The sequence below is a fragment of the Abramis brama genome, assembly GCF_963993115.1.
Source record: "Abramis brama genome assembly, chromosome: 5".
NCBI classification, from domain to species: domain Eukaryota; kingdom Metazoa; phylum Chordata; class Actinopteri; order Cypriniformes; family Leuciscidae; genus Abramis; species Abramis brama.
Genome location: NC_139967.1, coordinates 13556399 through 13579346, shown reverse-complemented (window position 1 = coordinate 13579346; position 22948 = coordinate 13556399). Strand labels below are relative to the sequence as shown.

Sequence of the window (22948 nt, the reverse complement as noted above, 5' to 3'; positions counted from 1 at the left end):
TTGAAACACTATACATTTTCACTACCTTTCAGATAATGAAAATGCATTTGAATGTGTGTGAAGATTAAGACAATTTGTCAAAGTATTTACCCTAATAGGACAAAGTCATGAATGACGAAACCCTAAAAAAAGATTCTGAAAATTAGGTCAGATTTAAAAATTAATTTTGGAATATGATTTTAGCCTTAAATGTATGTAAAATATAAAATCATTCTTTTTTTCTAGCTGTGATTTCATAATTAGTCTCATAGCATAGAGGTTTAAATTAAATTAAATTATTGTCTAATTAATTACACCCTATACGGTCTCATTCAAGAATGTATTTAAGTGTAAAATAATGGCCTTGGTTTTTGTTGTCTGCATTACAAATTTCATCTTGTATTGGCAAAACAAAGCAACACCCACGCAATGCTCCTAAACAGAATGATATAAAAGAACTTTTAAAAAATGGCAAGTCAGAATATATCTGTACATTTTAGGTCTACCTATTATTAATTTAAACATTATTATTATTACTATAACCACCACAATAAATACACACCTTAGTACATTTCCACAGTTAAACAAAAGACGCAAACAGGTTTTTACAGTTATACACCTTATTTACTGTGATTTGTAATGATCAGTATTTTTTTTAATTATTATTACAGGCAAAGATTTAGAGGAAATGCACATTAGCAGATAGAATTTATCAATACACCAAAGAGATGAAATACAATATATTAAAATGGACACCACCGAGATACTTCAATGAAAGTCTCTCAATGAAATACAAAAAAACAAAAACAATTAGATATATTTGCCTCCATATGAACATAAAGCATTGCATTGACAGAATAACTGAACATTAGTTTGATGGTCATTCAAGAGCTTTGCCAAGCAGCAAGGTGGCGAGAGTTTAACTTCTTTTGTACAGTCATTGTCAGCTCATTTATTTCAACTAATTATTTATTTTCATGCACTAGTAACCAGCAGGACGTTATGCAGTATATATGGTTTGTAAATGCTAGTCAATACACTGGACTTTAGTAGCCTATACAACTTTAAGCACATGCTATAAGTCAACAAAAGACAATGAGACAATGACATCTGATAAAAACCTTTTTCTTTCGTCAAAAAGTTTTTCATAGGATGTACAGTATGTAGCTCTCAGAGGCACAGGATCTCTCTGAATGGTTGATGGAGCGATAGGTGTGTATTTATCTTCAGTCTCATTCTACTCCCACTCCTTGATCACTAAAATATACAAAGCACAGACTTTACTGTTATTGTGATGTACGATTAATCATTTGAAACATACTATGTTTAAAGTCTGCAATAGGTAATACTTATTCTATAAAATCAGGTCACCTTATCTGCTGTAGAAAGTTTGAGACTTCATACATTTCATTTCTGTTTATTTGGCAGCCACTCGATTTTTCCTCACTAGATTTTTTTCAGATAATTGCTAGTAAATATTTTTAATTCTGTGTCCCACTGAATAAGATGAACATTTCACTGTCCTTCATCATCAGTGAAGACCCCAGACACCCATGATACAATGATATCAGTTGCATGCAATAGTCAACCGAGCTAAACAAATTGACTCCATCTCACTGAGTTACAGTACAGTATACTGTAAATACAATACTGTATACATACCTGGTCCACTCACACAGCCCCTGTTGTTAGTTCACACTATATTATTATGAAGCCTGTCTGGGTCAGGTTTTCACTAAGTAGAATTTTTGTACCAGACAGTTTTTGTACTAGAAAGTTTGCACTTAATCTCTTCCCAAAAGTCATGTTATCGAAGAAGAGTGTGATATAAATAAAATAAAAAGCCTCAGACCACTCATAAGTCCATTGCGTGCAAATGGATATTTTTCTTTGCTTACCAGAGACAAAGGAACAGTTATTTTCATTGGTTATTTTTGATAAATTTCAGTAACATGTAATGGGGGGAATTTCCACTCGTATGACGTACAAAAAAATAGCACCTTGTTTTAAAAATGAATGAGATGACACACATGACATTTTCTCATAGGGATGCAAGCTTGTCCCCTTTCAGCGAAATTCGCTGTTTTGATCTTAAAATATCGAGTTCTACACGCTCATAAATCCTCTTATTATAACAAGCAAAGCGTAGACACAACGTAAATAAGAGATTCGTTGTGCAGTGTGTAGTTAGATATTGATAATGACAGTTTATTATGACAGTCTTTGTTCAGTCATAATCACAATCTGTTAATATAGTGTCTGAAATTAATAAGCTAATTTAGTGAGATCATTTGTTCTATTTTGTTCATTTAAAATGTAATCTTATAAATGACAACTTATTAAATCAAATCAGTTCTTCATGCCAAACTAGGACCTCAGAAAGCTGTTGTGAAATACTTGATCTGTTTTACAGAATTGTTTTTAGACAGTAAATTTCAGTATTAAGCAAAAGTGAGTTTGTTCTTACCCGTGAAAACAAACTTGAAAGACTGGGGACTCTCCATTTGTCTGTTTTAAATAAAGAACAGTTTTACAAGTATTGTTTTCCTATAAATTAGGACATACAGCAGAAAAAACTAAAATCATAAGCGTCCTATTTTCTTTATTGAAGAACAAAAAAATTACATTTTCTTGAGATTAAATATAGTTTTATTTATTGATAGAAAGTGACGTAAACCTACTTTGAAATGGAGGTATTGGGATGCCTTTTTCCCTTCCCTAAAAAAAATGCAACATGAGCTTAATTAGTCAACAGTAACATGTTCGAACATTTCAGAGCATCTTGTTAAATACCTGCACTATTAACCAGTTCACAGCTTTGTCAATTGCATCTGAATTCTTCTGACACTCCAGTAATCCTGTATCCTCATAGAACAGAAGGTCCACAGTGAGAATGTCTGGCCTCTTGACACATCTGCTGCTGTCTAGTACTGTTTTCTCTGGGTCAAACGTGTGATGAAGCACCACTAGAACAGCCAGCTTAGAGTCTGTTCAAGGACATAGACAAATCTATTGAAGATTAATTCATCTGAAATACTTATACATGTATAACCTTGAGTAAAAAAATAAATAAATAAATGTATAACCTGTGTTACCTGAGTGATTGAATTTGTTCAGTGCTGCTTCGATGTCAGTTCCAGTTCGAGAAACAATAGGACAGAAAATCAAAATAATGTTACTCTCGTCCACACTACCAACTTCCTTCAGATTCTCAATTCGGTTTCCCAGACTGGCAATAAATTTCTTGTCACAGTTATTTGTCTTTCCAGCCAAAATGGAGAACACTTTGACCCCCTCTGGAAAATGAATTGGGATGAATCAAGTAAAACAGGGGAATGTACAAATAAGTCATAAAAGTAATGCAAGATAATAACAACAGTTTTAAAAATCAATTCCATTCTCTGGAATGCTGTCCTGAAAGATGAGTTATTCTGATCTATTATCAAAAAGTCAAGAATGTAATGTGTGACTAAACAAGCAGCTGTGTAATCCATCATAAGATAAAAACGTACTTGTATTAAAACTGTAGTTCTCCGTTCTCGGCTTCTTTATAACCACTTGCTGCGATTCACCTTCATGCTACAGACACAATTTATGGTAAATGTAATCACAGTATCTGGATAAAAACTGTATAAGATGTTTACCAGAGAAATGTAACAGTTTAAAATTTACCTTATTTGATTCGTGTGAGCTTTCCATTGCTTGATATTGGTTTTGTATAAGGTAAAATGATTAGCAACATATAAATAATACTTATTAAATCATATAGGTTATATTTGCTGTTAAAAAGTGATTTTAACCTACTTTGACGTAGAGATATTTCGACACCTGCTTTCCTCCCCTACAGAGAACGATTACAACATGAGCTTGCTGAGAAAACAGTGACATTTTTTATTTATTTAATTGTTCAGAGCATATTTTATGTTGCATCTTGTTAAATACCTGATCTTTTAACCATTTCACAGCTTTGTCAATTGCATCTGAATTCTTCTGACACTCCAGTAATCCTGTATCCTCATAGAATAGGTCCACTGTGAGAATGTCTGTCCTGTTGACACATCTGCTGCTGTCTGGTACTGTTTTCTCTGGGTCAAACGTGTGATGAAGCACCACTAGAACAGCCAGCTTAGAGTCTGTTCAAGATATAGACAAATCTAATGAAGATGAATTCATCTGAAATACTTGTAAATGTATAACCTTGAGTCAAAAAAAAAAGATAAAATAACCTGTAGAGTGACTGAATTTGTTCAGTGCTGCTTCGATGTCAGTTCCAGTTCGAGAAACAATAGGACAGAAAATCAAAATAATGTCACTCTTGTCCACACTACCAACTTCCTTCAGATTCTCAATTCGGTTTCCCAGACTGGCAATACATTTCTTGTCACAGTTATTTGTCTTTCCAGCCAAAATGGAGAACACTTTGACCCGCTCTGGAAAATAAATTGGGATAAATCAAGTAAAACAGAGGAATGTACAAATAAGATCATAAAAATAATGCAAGATAATAACAACAGTTTTAAAAATCAATTCCATTCTCTGGAATGCTGTCCTGAAAGATGAGTTATTCTGATCTATTATCAAAAAGTCAAGAATGTAATGTGTGACTAAACAAGCAGTTGTGTAATCCATCATAAGATAAACTTACTTGTACTAGGACTGTGGTTCTCCATTCTCGGCTTCTTTTTAGGCACTTGCTGCAATTCACCTTCATGCTACAGACACAATTTATGGTAAATGTAATCACAGTATCTGGATAAAAACTGTATAAGATGTTTACCAGAGAAATGTAACAGTTTAAAATTTACCTTATTTGATTCGTGTGAGCTTTCCATTGCTTGATATTGGTTTTGTATAAGGTAAAATGATTAGCAACATATAAATAATACTTATTAAATCATATAGGTTATATTTGCTGTTAAAAAGTGATTTTAACCTACTTTGACGTAGAGATATTTCGACACCTGCTTTCCACCCCTACAGAGAACGATTACAACATGAGCTTGCTGAGAAAACAGTGACATTTTTTATTTATTTAATTGTTCAGAGCATATTTTATGTTGCATCTTGTTAAATACCTGATCTTTTAACCATTTCACAGCTTTGTCAATTGCATCTGAATTCTTCTGACACTTCAGTAACCCTGTATCCTCATAGAACAGACAGTCCACTGTGAGAATGTCTGGCCTGTTGACACATCTGCTGCTGTCTGGTACTGTTTTCTCTGGGTCAAATGTGTGATGAAGCACCACTAGAACAGCCAGCTTAGAGTCTGTTCAGGAAATAGACAAATTTGTCTAATGTCCTCACGATAAAAACTTCATGTATATTCTGAATAATAAAAACATTATTTATTACTTAAAATAGAGTGAAAATATACTCAAACAACCTGTCTTGCCATTGAATATTTTAAGTGCTTCATCAATATCAGTTCCAGTTCGGGAAACAGCAGTACAGAAAACCAAAATAATGTTACTCTCTTCCACTGTATCAACTTTCCTCAGATTCAGAATTCCGCTTTCCAGTTTGCCAGTAAATTGTTTATCAGCGTCATTTGGTTTACTGTTCCGATATATGTACACTTTGACATCTGGAAAATGTAATATCATAGTAAAAAAAGAAAAGAAAAAGAGAGAGACAAGAAAATCACATGTTATGGATATGCAGTTCATGTCTATTCTGACTTCACATTTTCTCATTTTCACCCAAATGTACAGTGTATCAGCCTTTTAACCTTATATTATGACATGCATAACAACATTACAGTTTCTGTTCTTTCTTTCCCATGAAAATGACATTACATAACTAGCTAATCAGTGTCTATGTTAACGTGCCAAGACTGAGACTGAAGACATCTGTAACATTGTCTATTATCATTTACTCTAATGATTACCCTTTAAATGACAGTGTTCCAGATATGATAAATACATTCTAGAATGTGTTATTCATTGCAACATTGTTTGTTATCTACTCTGAATGCACAGTCCGCATTTCTAAATCGTTATAATTTAAACCTCTTATTTCTTTCAGTCTTTGAAGATGAAATCTCATGAAATAACCTCATGAAATTATCATCAGACAATATTTAAAGGCACTCAGAAGAGTGATGAATTGTCTTCAACAAATGGATGTTCTAAATAAATCTTACCTGAATCCCTGTCTAGAAGATCAGTTAAATTAACAGTAATAACATATCAGTTTTATATGATCCCATATGTCCTGATTTAACTGAAACCTTGATCATGGCTGACCTGTGGATATGCATGTTCATGTAAAGATTTAACTTTGGAATACACAAAAATGATTTATTGACATACACACCCACCATTTTCCAGTAATTTCTGATTTGAACAGAACTCTTTCTGATCTGTTATTTTATTTTCTGGTTTGGTTTCCTGTTTCTCTGATTTACTGGTTTCCATACCTGTCGTTGTTTTCACTGGGGGTTTCATGTTGTCACTCATCTGTTTGCTCAAATCCTCCTGTTGCATGTCGTTCTCCTCAGTCTGTGGCTTTTTCTCTGTCTGCAGCTCTGCAGCATTAATATTCTGAGAATCTTTTTTCTGTGCATCTCTTTTTTCTAGATTAAAGAAAACCGTACAATTCCCGATAAAAAAAAAATCAAGCATATTATATCTTTAATAAACGTTCATAAACAAGATAACCACATTTGATTTATTCTGTATTGAATGAGTTCCTTGTGTCTGTCATGATCATTGACAAAAAAATATGATATTAGTCCAAACAGATCTTATCTGCCAATAAAGCAGAATTTGCCATTTTTATTCTCTTTTATTTTATTTTCTGGTTTGGTTTCCTGTTTCTCTGATTTACTGGTTTCCATACCTGTCTTTGTTTTCACTGGGGGTATCATGTTGTCACTCATCTGTTCGCTCAAATCCTCCTGTTGCATGTCGTTCTCCTCAATCTGTGGCTTTTTCTCTGTCTGCAGCTCTGCGGCATTAATATTCTGAGGATCTTTTTTCTGTGCATCTCTTTTTTCTAGATTACAGAAAACCGCACAATTCCCGATTTTAAAAAAAAAAATCAAGCATATTATATATTTAATAAATGTTCATATACAAGATAACCACATTTGATTTATTCTGTATTGAATAAATTAATCAAATGTCCTGTTTTCAAACTACTTTAAGCTTTGTTATTGTTTTTCAGATGGAGTCTAATGATTCATTGTGTCTGTCATGATCATTGACAAAAAAATATGAAATGAGTCCTAACAGATCTTATCTGCCAATAAACAGAATTTGCCATTTTTATTCTCTTTTATTTTATTTTCTGGTTTGGTTTCCTGTTTCTCTGATTTACTGGTTTCCATACCTGTCGTTGTTTTCACTGGGGGTTTCATGTTGTCACTCATCTGTTTGTTCAAATCCTCCTGTTGCATGTCGTTCTCCTCAGTCTGTGGCTTTTTCTCTGTCTGCAGCTCTGCAGCATTAATATTCTGATGATCTTTTTTCTGTGCATCTCTTTTTTCTAGATTAAAGAAAACCGCACAATTCCCGATAAAAAAAATCAAGCATATTATATCTTTAATAAACAAGATAACCACATTTGATTTATTCTGTATTGAATAAATGAAACAAATGTCCTGTTTTCAAACTACTTTAAGCTTTGTTATTGTTTTCCAGATGGAGTCTAATGAGTTCCTTGTGTCTGTCATGATCATTGACAAAAAAATATGATATTAGTCCAAACAGATCTTATCTGCCAATAAAGCAGAATTTGCCATTTTTATTCTCTTTTATTTTATTTTCTGGTTTGGTTTCCTGTTTCTCTGATTTACTGGTTTCCATACCTGTCATTGTTTTCACTGGGGGTTTCATGTTGTCACTCTTCTGTTTGCTCAAATCCTCCTGTTGCATGTCGTTCTCCTCAGTCTGTGGCTTTTTCTCTGTCTGCAGCTCTGCAGCATTAATATTCTGAGGATCTTTTTTCTGTGCATCTCTTTTTTCTAGATTAAAGAAAACGTCTCGGGTTACTAATGTAACCCTCGTTCCCTGAGTAGGACGCTGCATCGATACTCGATACTTTGGGGAATGCCTTCGGCATGAAGCGTCTGAAGTCAACTATGGAACTATTCCAATCTTGATTGGTGCAACGTCACCCGTGACGTCGCATGTGACGGTGATCCGGAAGCTATAAAACGGTCACAGGAACCAGGAAATGTTAGCTTCTAATTGGTCAAAGCAAGTCGTTCTCAGGGGCGCGAAAAGTGTGGCCGAGGGATGCAGCGTCTCGTTCCCTACTCAGGGAACGAGGGTTACATTAGTAACCCGAGACGTTCCCTTTCGTAAAGGGAACTCCCGCTGCATCGATACTCGATACTTTGGGGAACGAATACCCACGCCGCCACACTGAGAGAAAAAACGCCCTGGTATAAAGCATCTGGTACACTCACGGACGATAAAATGAGTAGAGGGCAGATCCAAACTAGCTTGTCATAAGATTTGGTGCAAGAAGGGGAGGTCTGGAGCCGGAGGCTCAACTGACCTCATGGATGGGAGCCCCAGACAGTAGAAAATATTAGATGAGAGGTGAAGGCAAAAGCGCACCTTGTACTTCAGATATGAGTGGTTTTAGATAACCAACTGTGCTCTTAATAAAGGGAATAGCTCCTAACCCTTGATGCATAACTAGATGGACTGACTTCTCAGCCTGAGGCCTAATGTAGGAACCTCAAAGGCTACGACCTTGACCATCCGACACATGCGATGGAGGATGGAATACCCGAAGAATCTTAACATTGCCTACAGGTACTTCAGTACCGGGCAAAAATAACGTTGAGTGGCTCCCACGCTAGCAAGTAAGAGGGGGCAGCACCACCACTCTTCCAGGGAGTAAGACGAGCAGGAAGCAGACTCAATAGATTCTCCTATATATACTTATATATCTCAAATATATATTCGTATACCTCACCCACAGGACATGATGGGTGCCAGGGATAACCCATCAGCCTGATGCCAATAGGCTAGATGAAAAGGATTCATCCTCCAATCTACAGGAACATGGAGTTTCCGTGGGAACGTCCTTTCGAGAACACCCTTAGAGGCTTGCGGAGGGCACTGAGGCCGCCACAGAGGCCCTAAGCATGAACAGGAGATCCCGTTAGAGAGCGGGATGGAACACCAGTACTGAAGCCAGTGGGCAGTAATAAACTGGGTTCAATGCCCTCCCTAACTTAATTGTTTAGTTCCTAGTAGAGTGGGGTTCTAGTATGGATGTCCTGACCACCTCGGTGGAAAGGGCAACCTAATTATGGGTGGGACCCCCTCAGGGGCCAGACCCATAGTCTCCATAACTCTGGTCGGGGATGAAATAATGTACCATCAGCCTGAGACAGAAGACCTCTCCTAATAGGAATTTTCCATGGAGGACTCTCCAAGAGACTAATAAGGTCCGAAAACCAAATTCGGGCCCGCCAGTACGGAGCTACAAGGAGTAGTCTCACTCCGTACCTCCTGACCATTTCTAGAACCCCCGGGAGCAGAGCAATCGGGGGAAAAGCGTACAGATGTGACCTCAGCCACATCTGTACCATGACATCCAAGCCCAAAGGAGCTGGATGTGAGAGAGAGTACCAGAGCGGGCAATGAGAGTTCTCATGAGAAGCGAACAGGTCAACCTCCGCCCGGCCAAACTCTCTCCATATAAGCTCAACCACTTCAGGGTGGAGCCGCCATTCCCCGGGCCTCAGCCCCTGCCTCGACAGGATGTCTGCTCCCATATTTTCAACCCCAGGAATATAAATAGATCTGACAGAGAGAAATTTGTCCTGGGACCAAAGAAGAATTTGATGCGCCAGTCTACAAAGAGGGCGAGATCTCAAACCTCCTTGGCGGTTGATATAAGAGACCACCGACATATTGTCTGTCCTAACCAGAACATGATGGCCTCTGAGGTCTACAAGGAAGTGCCTCAAGGCAAAAAATACGGCCAACATCTCCAAGCGATTAATATGCAATGTGAGATGATGGTCTTTCCAAGTACCTTGGGTGTAACGGCCCTCCATAACCGCACCCCAGCCCGTGAGGGACGCATCCGTGGTCAGAGTTTTTCTCTCACATGGTGCTCCCAAAACCGGGCACTGAGACAGGAACCATGGTTTCTTCCCTACGACAAGAGAACGAAGGCATCTGCGCGTAACTCTGATCGTACGAAAAGGGTTTTCCTAGAGGAGAAAATCCCTTGTTCCTGAGCCACCACTGCAAGGCCCTCATATGGAGCAGACCAAAGGGTACTACCGTGGAAACTGCAGCCATAAGACCCAAAGCTCTTTGAAAGTGTTTGACAGTGATAGCCTGGCCAAACCTAATACTCTTCATTGTGTTTAAGATAGTATTTATACGAGCAGGAGACAATTGTGCCCGCATCGTGACTGAGTCCCACTCTACTCCCAGGAACGTAATCCTCTGAAGAGGAGTTAAGGAACTTTTCTTCACATTGAGTCTCAACCCCACGCACCTCAGATGACGCAAAACAACATCTCGATGTTGAATTGCTAGTTCTTTTCGACTGAGCCAAAATGAGCCAGTCCTCTATAAGATGCGGACCCCCTGAAGTCTCAATGGAGCAAGGGCCGTGTCCATACATTTAGTGAAGGTGCGAGGGGATAAGGCTAGGCCGACTGGAAGAGTCCAGAACTGATGTGCTTTTCCCCCCAAAAGCCGATCTCGGAAACTTCCTGTGATGGGGTTAGAAGGGAAAGAGGAGTTAAGGAGCTTGTGGATCTATCAAGACAGACCAGTCCTCGGAGCTGGTCTGACTGACAGTCGGTAACTTGAACCTGAACCCCCTCGGAGGTTGATCCAGTACCATGAGATCCAAAATAAGGCCTAACTCCCCCCCTCATAGGAACTATGAAGTGCCAGCTGTAGAACCCGGGCTCCCGTAACCAAGGAAAAGCCCACTTTGAGGTTTCCTGTGTTAAGAGGGACTAGACTTCCTGTTCCAAAAACCGACCCTGCCCGGGGCTGGCCGACATGTGAACCACCCTTAGTAGATAATATTTGTATATTAGCTCCACTGTAAGCAGGACCCCCTAGGCTATATTTTGAAGACCCCTCGGGGTGTCTAAATATGCCATTATGGGGACCAGTCCCTCGAGACTGGCCTCGGCTATAAATTTCCAAATGGCTTCGGTGACCTGAAGCAGCTAACTGGCAGGAACTAACCGAAATATGCTCTCTACAGACCTCCTGAGAGGCGGCGAACTCGACAGGGCCGCAACGTCTTCGGGCAGATACTGCGATTTGTGTTCGCTGGAAGCCGATGTGTCCCAAAGCGCCATCGGCGGCGTGAAGCGAACATCGATTTCCTAAGGGCTGCATAAGGGGGCGAGACTCCTGTACTCGCTCTCCTGGGGGAACGCCCATAAGGGTCTGCGTGTTACGACAAGACCTCTTAGTTGAAGCCATCTTAACCCGAGAGACAGTCCTCAGACCTGTCCTCGGTATGGAGGGCTTCGTGCGAGAATGTTTCTTCTGGCCCCAAGCCTTATAAGGGGGGGCACGAGAGGAAACCTTCTCAAAAAATCAGGAGCTGGCGGCTGTCCCATGAGGCTGCCCCCTGGCAGCAACCCCATGAGACCTGGACTGACAACTGGGGATAGCTGATTGTCGCTCTGCCTCCTGAAGCCTCTCGACAACGGTTCTTGCCGCGTCGCCAAAGAGGCCAGAAGGCGAAAGGGGGGCATCGAGAAGGAAAGCCCTGTCTTTCTCCCCGATCCCCAAGCGATTAAGCCATAAATGTCTCTCTGAGACGACTAGTGCTGCCATAGAACGGCCAATAGCACGGGCCGTCTCTTTAATAATACGGAGAGATAAGTCAGCTACTCTACGAAATTCAGTAATATCCATTGAGTGAGACCTCCCAGTTATCATCCACCTGCTTGAGGAGGTCAGCCAGGTATGCCTGTAATAACCCCATCATGTGTGGGCATGCACCGGCTCGACCCACCGTCATATATGCTTTCCCTAACAAATTCGATGTACGAGATTTGGAGGGAAGTGTCTGAGCTATCAGGGGTGACGCAATGTCGGGGAGAAAATATTTCGCAAAATATTCCTCAACCCGAGCCATCACCTCATAACCATTTTCATTAGATTCCCAAATGGATGAGTAAATATATACATGCGGGGAAAATAATGGATTTTTCCACGATCTTGATACCTCAGTATGGAGATCAGTGAAAAAGGGAAGGCTCTGACACGAAGATTGTGACTGGGTCTGCAGGAAGCGCTCATTCATTTTATTTTTCTTAGTCGCTTCCTGCTTATTATATGGCCATTTAACATATAATTTAACCACTGCCCTGATTACAACCTCCAGCAACTCCTCACTAACGGGAATATGGGGTGGCGAATCCCCATATCCACGTGATTCAGTGTTGATAGATAATATCTAACTCCTCGGAGCCAAATAAATCAAACGCTGTGTCTTTAACACGGTCGGAAGAAGCCGCAGCGCGGGCTTCCGAACCGTGCGCGAGACAAGTGGGGCTGGTTGATAAACGCTGAGAAAGGGTCACAACCGTCTCAGTATTATATGCCAGCCCCACGTGCGAATCCCATGCATACAAGCGGCGCGCTGCCTCAACAGCCGCGGGACCTAATGCACTGGAAACGCAAGCCTGATCTAATTGATCGAACAAGCTCTAACGGGAGCGGAGCTTTTTCATTGAAAACAGTTTGCACAGACAGCGCCCTCGAGCCCCGCCCGTGCATGCTCCACTCCCAGACAAACTACACAAAGCGAGTGTGTGTCACCCTCGCTTAAATAACGTGGGCAAGGGGACGCACACTGCCTGAATAGCTTCTCTTTATTCGCCATAAATAATACTCTTTTCACGGGACAAACAACACCAAATAGAACAGACAAGATGACATAGAGCGCTTGCTGAAGACCAGAAGCTAACATTTCCTGGTTCCTGTGACCGTTTTATAGCTTCCGGATCACCGTCACATGCGACGTCACGGGTGACGTTGCACCAATCAAGATTGGAATAGTTCCATAGTTGACTTCAGACGCTTCATGCCGAAGGCATTCCCCAAAGTATCGAGTATCGATGCAGCGGGAGTTCCCTTTACAAAGGGAACTATAAACACAATTCACGATTAAAAAAAATCAAGCATATTATATCTTTAATAAACGTTCATATACAAGATAACCACATTTGATTTATTCTGTATTGAATAAATAAATCAAGTGTCCTGTTTTCAAACTACTTTAAGCTTTGTTATTGTTTTTCAGATGGAGTCTAATGAGTTCCTTGTGTCTGTCATGATCATTGACAAAAAATATGAAATGAGTCCTAACAGATCTTACCTGCCAATAAACAGAATTTGCCCTTTTTATTCTCTTTTATTTTATTTTCTGTTTTGGTTTCCTGTTTCTCTGATTTACTGGTTTCCATACCTGTCATTGTTTTCACTGGGGGTTTCATGTTGTCACTCATCTGTTTGCTCAAATCCTCCTGTTGCATGTCGTTCTCCTCAGTCTGTGGCTTTTTCTCTGTCTGCAGCTCTGCAGCATTAATATTCTGATGATCTTTTTTCTGTGCATCTCTTTTTTCTAGATTAAAGAAAACCGCACAATTCCCGATAAAAAAAATCAAGCATATTATATCTTTAATAAACAAGATAACCACATTTGATTTATTCTGTATTGAATAAATGAATCAAATGTCCTGTTTTCAAACTACTTTAAGCTTGCTATTGTTTTTCAGATGGAGTCTAATGATTCCTTGTGTCTGTCATGATCATTGACAAAAAAATATGAAATGAGTCCTAACAGATCTCACCTGCCAATAAAGCAGAATTTGTCTTTTATATATATATATATAAAATATATATATATATAATATATATATATATATATATATATATATATATATATATATATTTTTTTTTTTTCTGGTTTGGTTTCCTGTTTCTCTGATTTACTGGTTTCCATACCTGTCATTGTTTTCACTGGGGGTTTCATGTTGTCACTCATCTGTTTGCTCAAATCCTCCTGTTGCATGTCGTTCTCCTCAGTCTGTGGCTTTTTCTCTGTCTGCAGCTCTGCAGCATTAATATTCTGAGGATCTTTTTTCTGTGCATCTCTTTTTTCTAGATTACCGAAAACTATACACACAATTCACGATTAAAAAAAATCAAGCATGTTTAATATACGTTCATATACAAGATAACCACATTTGATTTATTCTGTATTGAATAAATAAATCAAGTGTCCTGTTTTCAAACTACTTTAAGCTTTGTTATTGTTTTTCAGATGGAGTCTAATGAGTTCCTTGTGTCTGTCATGATCATTGACAAAAAAATATGATATTAGTCCAAACAGATCTTACCTGCCAATAAAGCAGAATTTGCCATTTTTATTCTCTCCTTATCAGTCCATTCTCTGTCGCTCCGTTGAAGAGAAGAACATTGTCCAACAACCTTTTATGAAATATAAACTGTGAAATACTCATTTGACCGTTTAGGTTGATGATACAAGTATTGTTGAATATAGTAAGAATATAATCTAACAACTATACAAGTGAGAAATCACATTCCACTTGGTTTGATGATCCAACACTCTCAGAAAAAAAAGTGCAATGATGTTACATTCAGGGGTGCAACAGCGTGTCAAAGGGGCAATACCTTAGGGATGTCCCGATCCGATCACGTGATCGGAAATCGGGCCCGATCACGTGTTTTCAGACTCGATCGGAATCGGACGTTACCTCCCGATCAGGACTCGGATATATATGTATATATATTCTCATTATTTTTTAACACATCTATAGTTATGCGGTGGCACAGAGTTACGCCGGTTTCACACTGCACGCGTTAGCAGAGCATAAGCAGCGCAGGAGCAGTGCGTATGGTGAGCAGGAGCAGGACACGCGCGTTTTGCTTTCACACTGGCAGCGTTTGTCACGCGCGGCTGAACCGCAGGTTCTCTTACGAGAGGTTCTCTCGTATTGCGTAAGTTGCTTACGCTACGGGAAAGTCTTCTTTCTTCGAGATCTGAAGCCAAAAAATTATCCTTAATTTTGTATTCATTGTCAACGCAGTGCGGCAGCCGGCAGACCAAGGCAGGCTGTATAAGCGTGCTCATTGGCTGCTCGGCGGCAACTGCTTAAGCCTATCAGTGAGCCTCGTGAAACGTGGCCTCCAATGAGGGCGCTTCGCGCCCTCCACACCCTTCTAACCGTCAAGATGGGTGTGGCCAGAGTGTATATAACGAAGGCTCACAGGCTGAATATCTGTTTTTCTTGTCTTCAGCGAAGCTCTTCGCATCGCTGGATCTTGAGAGCCGCCGCCGTTGAAACCAGCGACCAGCAAGCCTAGGACAGCGCCTGAAGAAGCCGGCCGCCTTCGCCGCCTTCAGCCATCCGTGCCTGCTACGCTATCCGGCGACATATCCTTTTACTGCTGTGTGTGTTCGCCTACTGCGACACATACTTTCTCTCATTCTAAAAGAGCACGAGGCGTTTTTCTAAAAATGCCTCGTTTTTTCCTGCGGCTTGTGCCGCGCCCCGCTCAGCAACGGAGACCGCCACCTCATCTGCGCTCTCTGCCTGGGCCGCGAGCACGCCGCCACCGCACTCTACGGGCAGCTGCCCCGAGTGCGAAGAACTTTCAATGTCGACCCTGCGGGCTCGACTTGAAGTTTTCGACCAAGCTGTCGTTCCGCCTGTCCCTGCCGGGCCGCGCAAGAAGAAGCGCCGCTCGCAGAGACCTCCGGACACTGATGTGACTGAGGAGCTCGCCGGAACTTCTCCCTCGAGCTTCTCTCTCGCCCTCTCCGCCCCCCCTCCCGGCCGTTCAACCGCCGGCTCTCGCCCGCGCCGCCGCCGCGTCAGGGGATGAGGCGAATGAGATAGATACACTCCCTCTGTTCGAGCCGCGCTACTGCGCCGCTCACAAGGGATGGCAGAAGTGGACGGTCTCGGAGCGAGCTTCCTCTCCCTTTGTTCGAGCCGCGCTACTGCGCCGCTCACAAGGGATGGCAGAAGCGGACGGTCCTGGAGCTCTCTTTACGTTACAAGAAAGCTACTCCGTCCTCGCGCGTCACTCACCGGCGAAAGGAGAACAGAGTGTTTTCGTCCCGCCCTGGCCGGACCTACCTCCATTCCTCACACATTTCTCAGTCCCCTCTTGAGTTCAGGCGACTGGAATTGTTCATATTGCAGTATACGAGCCTGTTATAAATACACGCACGCCTGCAAGCAAACGCCGTCGCAAGACATGACGCTCTTATATGCTCGCTCTAACCGAAAGCTAATGTATTCTCCCCTGTGGCTCAGTGGCAGAATCTTAGGCTTTTGCGCCAGGGATCCGGGTTCGATCCCGGCTCTCGCGGCAGATAAAAATGTATGCTGTTCGCTTCTCCAAACTCGCGGCAAGCTTTTCTTATTTACAGAAAGCGAACCCGCTCTCCCCCTTGTTGGGCCGCGCAGATTGCGCCGTTCACAAGGGATGACAGAGCGGACGGTCACGAGCAACGTTCAGCGCGCGCCTCACTCACCGGCGAAAAGAGGAGAGAGAGTGTTTTCGTCCCGCTGTGGCCGGACAAACCGCCAATTCTCACACATTTCTCAGTCCGCTCTTAAGTTCAGGCGGCTGGAAATATTACTATTGCAGTAAACGAGCCTGTTTTTATTACACGCACGCCTGCAAACAAACTTGAGGTCGCTCACTTATATGCTCGCGCTAACCGAAAGCTATTGTGTTCTCCCCTGTGGTACAGTGGCAGAATTATAGGCTCTCGCACCAGAGACCCGTGTTCAATCCCGGCTCTTGCAACAGATAAAATTTATGCTGTTCGCTTCTCCGAGCTCGCGGCCAGCTTTTCTTACATACAGAAAGTGAACCCGCCTCTCGCACCCCTCCTACTCATGGTGCTCGATTATTATTGAGCCTCTATACACGAGGGAAGAAAAGACGGTTAAGTCCCGCTGCGGTTGGACCACCGTCAAAGCTTCACGCTCTGTCAGTCCCCATTGCCATGGCTACTGCAGATGTTTACCTCGCAGCCAACGAGCCGGTATATCTACCCGCTCGCCTGCGCGCAACCACCGTTCTCACGGCGACCCAGAGAAATCTCAAATGAGCATAATGTCTGGTTGCACGGCTCACGCTGTATGTGTTTCAAATGCAGTGAATGTGCCCACGTTTCCGTGTTCACCCCTGCACACAAGCACTATAAATCCCGTGTCTCTCACAGAGCCCACTCTCATAAAGCAGGCAGAAGCCGCTCGAGTGTTAAAAGTAGGTCACGTGTCCACCTCCCCGTGCCCACACCTACTCACTGCCCGCTCTGTCACACGGCCTCTCACGACCGGTCATGTTTTAAATGTAAGTCCCGTGCCCGCCCTCGAGCGCTCACACATACTAACAAACATTTCGCCCCGACGCCGCCCTCGCGCGTCGCACCTCACACTGTATGTTCCCCGTCCAAAGCCACTGGGATACTGTGTGTAAAACGGCCAGCTATCGCTGCATGCGAGCCGCCGTATCTAAGCACCAAGAGCGCGGGCGCAGTTTCGAGCTCTCAAGCCCGCGACGCGCGGCAATCAGAGCTCGGAGGCCATTCTGCCCCTGGCTGCACACGCGAAAGCGTGGGAAGCTATTCCAGGCGCGTCAGAATGGGTGCTAAGCACAGTAAAACAGGGCTATACTCTGCAGTTCGCTCGCCGCCCTCCGCGCTTTCAAGCGCGTACCGAGACCAGAGTGAATGGGGAAGTAGCACATCTACTTCGAGCAGAAATAGCTACACTTCTGTGCAAAGGGGCTATAGAACCGGTTTTCCCCTTCTATGAGCGAGTCGGGCTTTTACAGCCGTTACTTCCTCGTTCCCAAGAAGGATGGAGCTCTCAGACCAATTTTGGATCTGAGACGTTTGAACAAAACTCTTATGAGAAGACCGTTCAAAATGCTCACAACCAGGCAAATTCTCGCGCAAATTCGCCCGAGGGACTGGTTTATATCTCTCGATCTAAAAGACGCGTACTTTCAGATCCAGATAATACCCCGTCACAGGCCATTCTTGAGATTCGCCTTCGACGGTCAGGTATATCAGTACACCGTCCTGCCTTTCGGCCTGTCGCTGGCACCCCGTACATTTACGAAGTGCATGGACACGGCTGTTGGGGAATGCGAATTCTGAACTACTTGGACGATTGGCTAATTCTAGCGCAGTCAGAGGCTGAACTCATCGCCCACAGAACAGTGCTTCTAAGCCACCTGGACAGCCTGGGGCTCACGGTCAACTGGACTAAGAGCTCATTAGTGCCCAGTCAATCAACCTCTTTTCTGGGTTTGGATCTGGACACTGTGGCAATGACGGCCCGCCTGTCGACGCAGAGCGCGCGCTGCATTCGACGCCTGGCCGCGTCTTTCCAGCCGGGCAGCACCGCACCTCTCAAGACATTTCAGAGGATGCTGGGTTGTATGGCTTCAGCTGCAGCAGTGCTTCAGCTGGGTCTGTTACGTATGCGCCCGCTACAACGCTGGCTGAATGCCCGAGTGCCTCACAGAGCCTGGGCTTCCGGCGGCATTCGAATCAGAGTGACTCAGAGCTGCGTTTCAGCACTGAAGCCCTGGTTAGCGGCCGACTGGTACCAGCGAGGAGTGACAATGGGAGCCATCTTGCACCGCAAAGTTATCTCGACGGACGCTTCCACCTCAGGTTGGGGCGCTCTTTTCGAGGGCAAACCGGTCTTTGGCCTGTGGTCAGACCAGGAGAAATGCCTCCACATAAACATAAACGCTTCCTCCCATTTATACAGGATCACCATGTGCTAGTCCGCTCGGACAACATGTCAGTGGTATCCTATGTGAACCGACAGGGCGGCGTCAGATCCAGAAACCTGTGCAAGCTGACAGAACGCCTTCTCGTGTGGGCTCACCGCTCGTTGCGCTCGCTGAGAGCCGCGCACGTGCCGGGCCACCTGAATGTCGGTCCAGACAGACTGTCCAGAGACATCATTCCCCCGGGAGAATGGTCCCTGCACCCCCAGACAGTCCAGTTTCTCTGGCGCCTATTCGGCAGAGCGGAGGTCGATCTCTTTGCGTCAAGAGACAACGCTCACTGCCCGAAATTTTTCTCGAAAAGCGAGGATGCGCTGTCCCAGACATGGCCCAGCCTCCCGCTGTATGCTTTTCCCCCGATCAGTCCAGTTTCTCTGGCGCCTATTCGGCAGAGCGGAGGTCGATCTATTTGCGTCAAGAGACAACGCTCACGGCCTGAAATTTTTCTCGAAAAGCGAGGATGCGCTGTCCCAGACATGGCCCAGCCTCCCACTGTACGCTTTTCCCCCGATCTCCCTGTTACCACAGGTCATTGCGAGGATCAGGGAAACGCACCACCCAGTGCTTCTTATAGCCCCGCGTTGGGAGAACCAAACCTGGTACCCAGAGCTGGTGAGGCTGTCGCACTCATCCCCATGGCCGATCCCCGTGAGAAAGGATCTCCTCTCTCAAGCCGGTGGATCGATCTGGCATCCCCATCCAGAACGATGGTCTCTGCATGCATGGGTAATCAACGGATACCCGTTGACCTGCCAGAATGGGTCGTGAACACGATCACGCAGTCTAGAGCCCCCTCCACGAGACGGCTCTACGCGTCTAAGTGGTCGGTGTTTTCTAAATGGTGCGCTACTAAGAGCTTAGATCCACGTGCATGTGGGGTCCCACGGGTGCTCTCCTTCCTACAAGAGCTGTTGGACAAGGGCAGGTCCCCTTCCACGCTCAAAGTGTATGTGCCTATTGCAGCGTTCGCTGAGACGACGCGCGGCCAGACATTAGGAAGGAACGAGCTTATTATCCGCTTCCTCAGAGGAGCCAGACGGATGACGGATGCACCAAGGGTCTCGCCGCCTCGAAACAGAGTCTGTCCAGGTGGATAGTGGACGCGATTGCAGCAGCTTATGCCTCCAAACACCTGCAGTGCCCTCTGGGTATCAGAGCCCACTCTACTAGAAGCATGGCCTCTTCGTGGGCATGGTCCAGTGGAATTTCTATCCACGATATTTGTATGGCGACGGGCTGGGCCTCCCCATCGACATTCGTGAGGTTTTATAACCTGGAAGTTCCCGCCTTACAGGCTAAATTGCTGTCAGTATAAGTGACATGTATGCTCTGCCCAGTCGCTCATGTGCAGACTACGTTCGCATGCTGACGATATTTCTGGCATGTTACTTAGGGTGAAGTGTTTTATACTCAGACCGGCTGGTCCGCTCTGTTTCTCATTCCCCGTTACGCGCTGTTTACCGGTGCTGGCCCGCGCTGCTGGCCGCCCGTCTTCCACTCTGCTGTGCGGGGGGTTATTCTCTTCGTAAAAGACCGATGATGTCGCTCTTTTCTTCCCCTAATGTGTGCTTATGTACTGTGTGGGCTCGCGCTGCCGGCCCCACTGTTTTGCACTGATATATACTTATAGACCGGCGGCGCCGCTCTATTTTATACACTGAGTGAAGTGCTTTGTACTGTGTTGGCCCGTCTCTCCGACCGGCCACCTGTTCCAGCAGAATGTTTTCCCCGGTCTCCCTGGGTTTCAAGTGCTGGATGCTCGGCGCGCACGGCGTTGACAATGGGTTCCCGTAGCGTAAGCAACTTACGCAATACGAGAGAACCTCTCGTAAGAGAACGTACTCGGTTACCTAATGTAACCTCGGTTCTCTCTAGAAGAGGGAACGAGTATTGCGTAACCTGCCGTGTCGCGCCACGAGCTTTTGCGCTTCAGACTACGAAAACCAGATATTCAGCCTGTGAGCCTTCGTTATATACACTCTGGCCACACCCATCTTGACGGTTAGAAGGATGTGGAGGGCGCGAAGATCTCGAAGAAAGAAGACTTTCCCGTAGCGTAAGCAACTTACGCAATACTCGTTCCCTCTTCTAGAGAGAACCGAGGTTACATTAGGTAACCGAGTACGTTGTGTAGGCTACAGACAGAGTACTCTATAATGGATAAGTTGGCATTGCTTTTTTTCGTTTTCAAATACATTTAAGAAAAAAGACTTGTCAAGAAGCTTATTTTATTAATAATTTCATATAACTTTTGGTTCATCTTTGTTTTTATTGTTCTGGCAACAAGTTTGTTTTTGGACATTTGTTTTCTTTTTAAATTGCTGTTGGTCATTTGATTGACTGTTTAAAACACAATAGATATCATCAATGCACTTTTTGGATAAAACTGCGGTGTATTATGGCCATGATCAATGTATTGTCACTTTAATTCAGCAAAAGCGGCGCAGCAAAAATAGACTCGGCGCCGAAACGATCGCGGCACTTCTGCTCTGCTACGCACTGCCGCGCCACCTCTGCGCGCGGTGTGAATGCTCTAAAGCCTGGTTTAATCTGTTAACATGGGCGGCGAAAAAAATACCCTCTGCACGCTCTGCTAACAGTGCAGTGTGAAACCGGCGTAAGAGTTAGGAGTGCAGTTCCTAAAAGCACATTACTGGCTTTGCAAACACTGTAGCACTTTTATTTTTTATTTGTTTACATGCCTGCCGGGTATTTTAAGTTGAGGTGCTATTTGTTTATATATTAGACTTTTTTTATATTTACTGTTGCACTAAAGTCCAAAAGTGAAGAATTTATGTATTACTTGATTGTTCAAGCTACCTCACAGAAGTGCTCTGTTTGTTAACAGAGTTGTTGAATGTTAAAATAAGGTGAATTAAATAAAAAATAAGGAACATCCTGGATCTGTTTTTTCGCTCTTCTTTATTCTTTTTTTATGTATTAAGTATCGGATCGGGACTCGGTATCGGCAGATACTCAAAATCAAATGACTCGGACTCGGACTCGAGGGCAAAAAAACCTGATCGGGACATCCCTACCTTTAAAGGTACATCTTTGTACCTGCTTTACCCCTGAAAGGCTCATTGCGTACCATTACACAACTCTACTAATATGCACCATTTAGGTGTAGATAAGGTACAAAGTTGCCCGTTTAAGGGTACTGCCCTAGTGGTAAGCTGTAACTGCAAATGTTTTTGACAGTAAACTAAGAAGACAAAATTGGACAACAATAACAATGTTGTACTTAACGTGCTCTGGATGATTAGAAACAATAAAACAAGATTAAAGAAATCCTCATTGAATGAAGGTGTGGACCTTCTGAGGTTTTGCATTAAAGGGGACATATCATGCCAAATGCACTTTTTTAGCCCTTAAATGCATTTTGTTGTATATTTGGAGTGTTTAGAAGTACAGAAAATATGAAATTATTCTCTTCAGGTGCTTCGTTGATATCTTTATATTCAGTTTTGGTCATATTTTTCAACCTGTTCCGATTTTTCTGTTATCTATGACGTTTTTTGAACTATTGTGTCACAGTATTTGCAGCGTAACTGCCAAATAAGGACATTGACTTCCGGCCCAACACTTCGAGCAATCCGCCATTTTTATTTCTCGCTGCAATTTTGTAGTCCAAGCTAAAGGATGCAGAAGTTACGAGAGGGTAAGTTAAAATGTTCGGTTGTTGGATGTAGTAACCCACACGCTTCATTACACCGTTTAATGTAGATGAACTGCCGCGCTTGTAACAGGGCGCATGTTTAACTGAAAGAACGAGCAGAGAGAGAGACCCGGTCGCGCGCGCGCTCACTCTCTCTCATTAGAGCCAGGCGAAAGTGTAAACAAGACATCACCGTCTCCAAACTAGACGCTGTCTTGCTCTCTCTCCCTCGCACATATTAATCAAAATAAATCGACACGGTGGTTAAAGGTTGGAAGACCAAAGTTTCATGTGTAAATACAGTACACACCATTGCGATACATCCATATGAAGACGTTGTTCTACAGGTTCGTCGTCTTCATTTTCATCTCGCTCCTGCTCCGACTCTGGCTCGAACATGTAAGGCTGGCTGGACAAGTCTTCCGTTGTTGACATTTTGTTAATAACGTGTGAATAAAAAGTTTCTGTGCCGCTAGATAATCGTATCTCTGCT

At 43.4% G+C, this 22948-nt stretch overlaps 1 protein-coding gene across 11 annotated transcripts in view; it reads right to left on the bottom strand.

Annotated features, from left to right (window-relative positions):
* Window positions 1–581: 581 nt before the first annotated feature.
* The window catches only part of LOC311082754 (uncharacterized protein), an 81841-nt gene continuing 59474 nt past the window's right edge, over window positions 582–22948 (bottom strand). For 4 of the 11 annotated variants that reach the window (XM_084113824.1, XM_084113827.1, XM_084113826.1 and 1 more), the window contains 22 exons: window positions 14345–14435; window positions 13950–14120; window positions 13411–13566; window positions 7793–7948; window positions 7315–7470; window positions 6823–6978; window positions 6401–6556; window positions 5366–5566; window positions 5055–5248; window positions 4917–4953; window positions 4785–4813; window positions 4625–4691; window positions 4206–4409; window positions 3922–4112; window positions 3784–3820; window positions 3652–3680; window positions 3492–3558; window positions 3075–3275; window positions 2773–2966; window positions 2661–2697; window positions 2447–2487; window positions 582–1236 (listed from right to left, as the gene is read on the bottom strand). In XM_084113824.1, the coding sequence (XP_083969950.1) occupies window positions 1234–1236; window positions 2447–2487; window positions 2661–2697; window positions 2773–2966; window positions 3075–3275; window positions 3492–3558; window positions 3652–3680; window positions 3784–3820; window positions 3922–4112; window positions 4206–4409; window positions 4625–4691; window positions 4785–4813; window positions 4917–4953; window positions 5055–5248; window positions 5366–5566; window positions 6401–6556; window positions 6823–6978; window positions 7315–7470; window positions 7793–7948; window positions 13411–13566; window positions 13950–14120; window positions 14345–14435 (2574 nt within the window). In that variant the 3' untranslated portion in view covers window positions 582–1233. The remainder of the gene's footprint in view (window positions 1237–2446; window positions 2488–2660; window positions 2698–2772; window positions 2967–3074; window positions 3276–3491; window positions 3559–3651; window positions 3681–3783; window positions 3821–3921; window positions 4113–4205; window positions 4410–4624; window positions 4692–4784; window positions 4814–4916; window positions 4954–5054; window positions 5249–5365; window positions 5567–6400; window positions 6557–6822; window positions 6979–7314; window positions 7471–7792; window positions 7949–13410; window positions 13567–13949; window positions 14121–14344; window positions 14436–22948) is intronic. The other 7 variants (XM_084113828.1, XM_084113830.1, XM_084113831.1 and 4 more) reach the window with 7 other exon arrangements.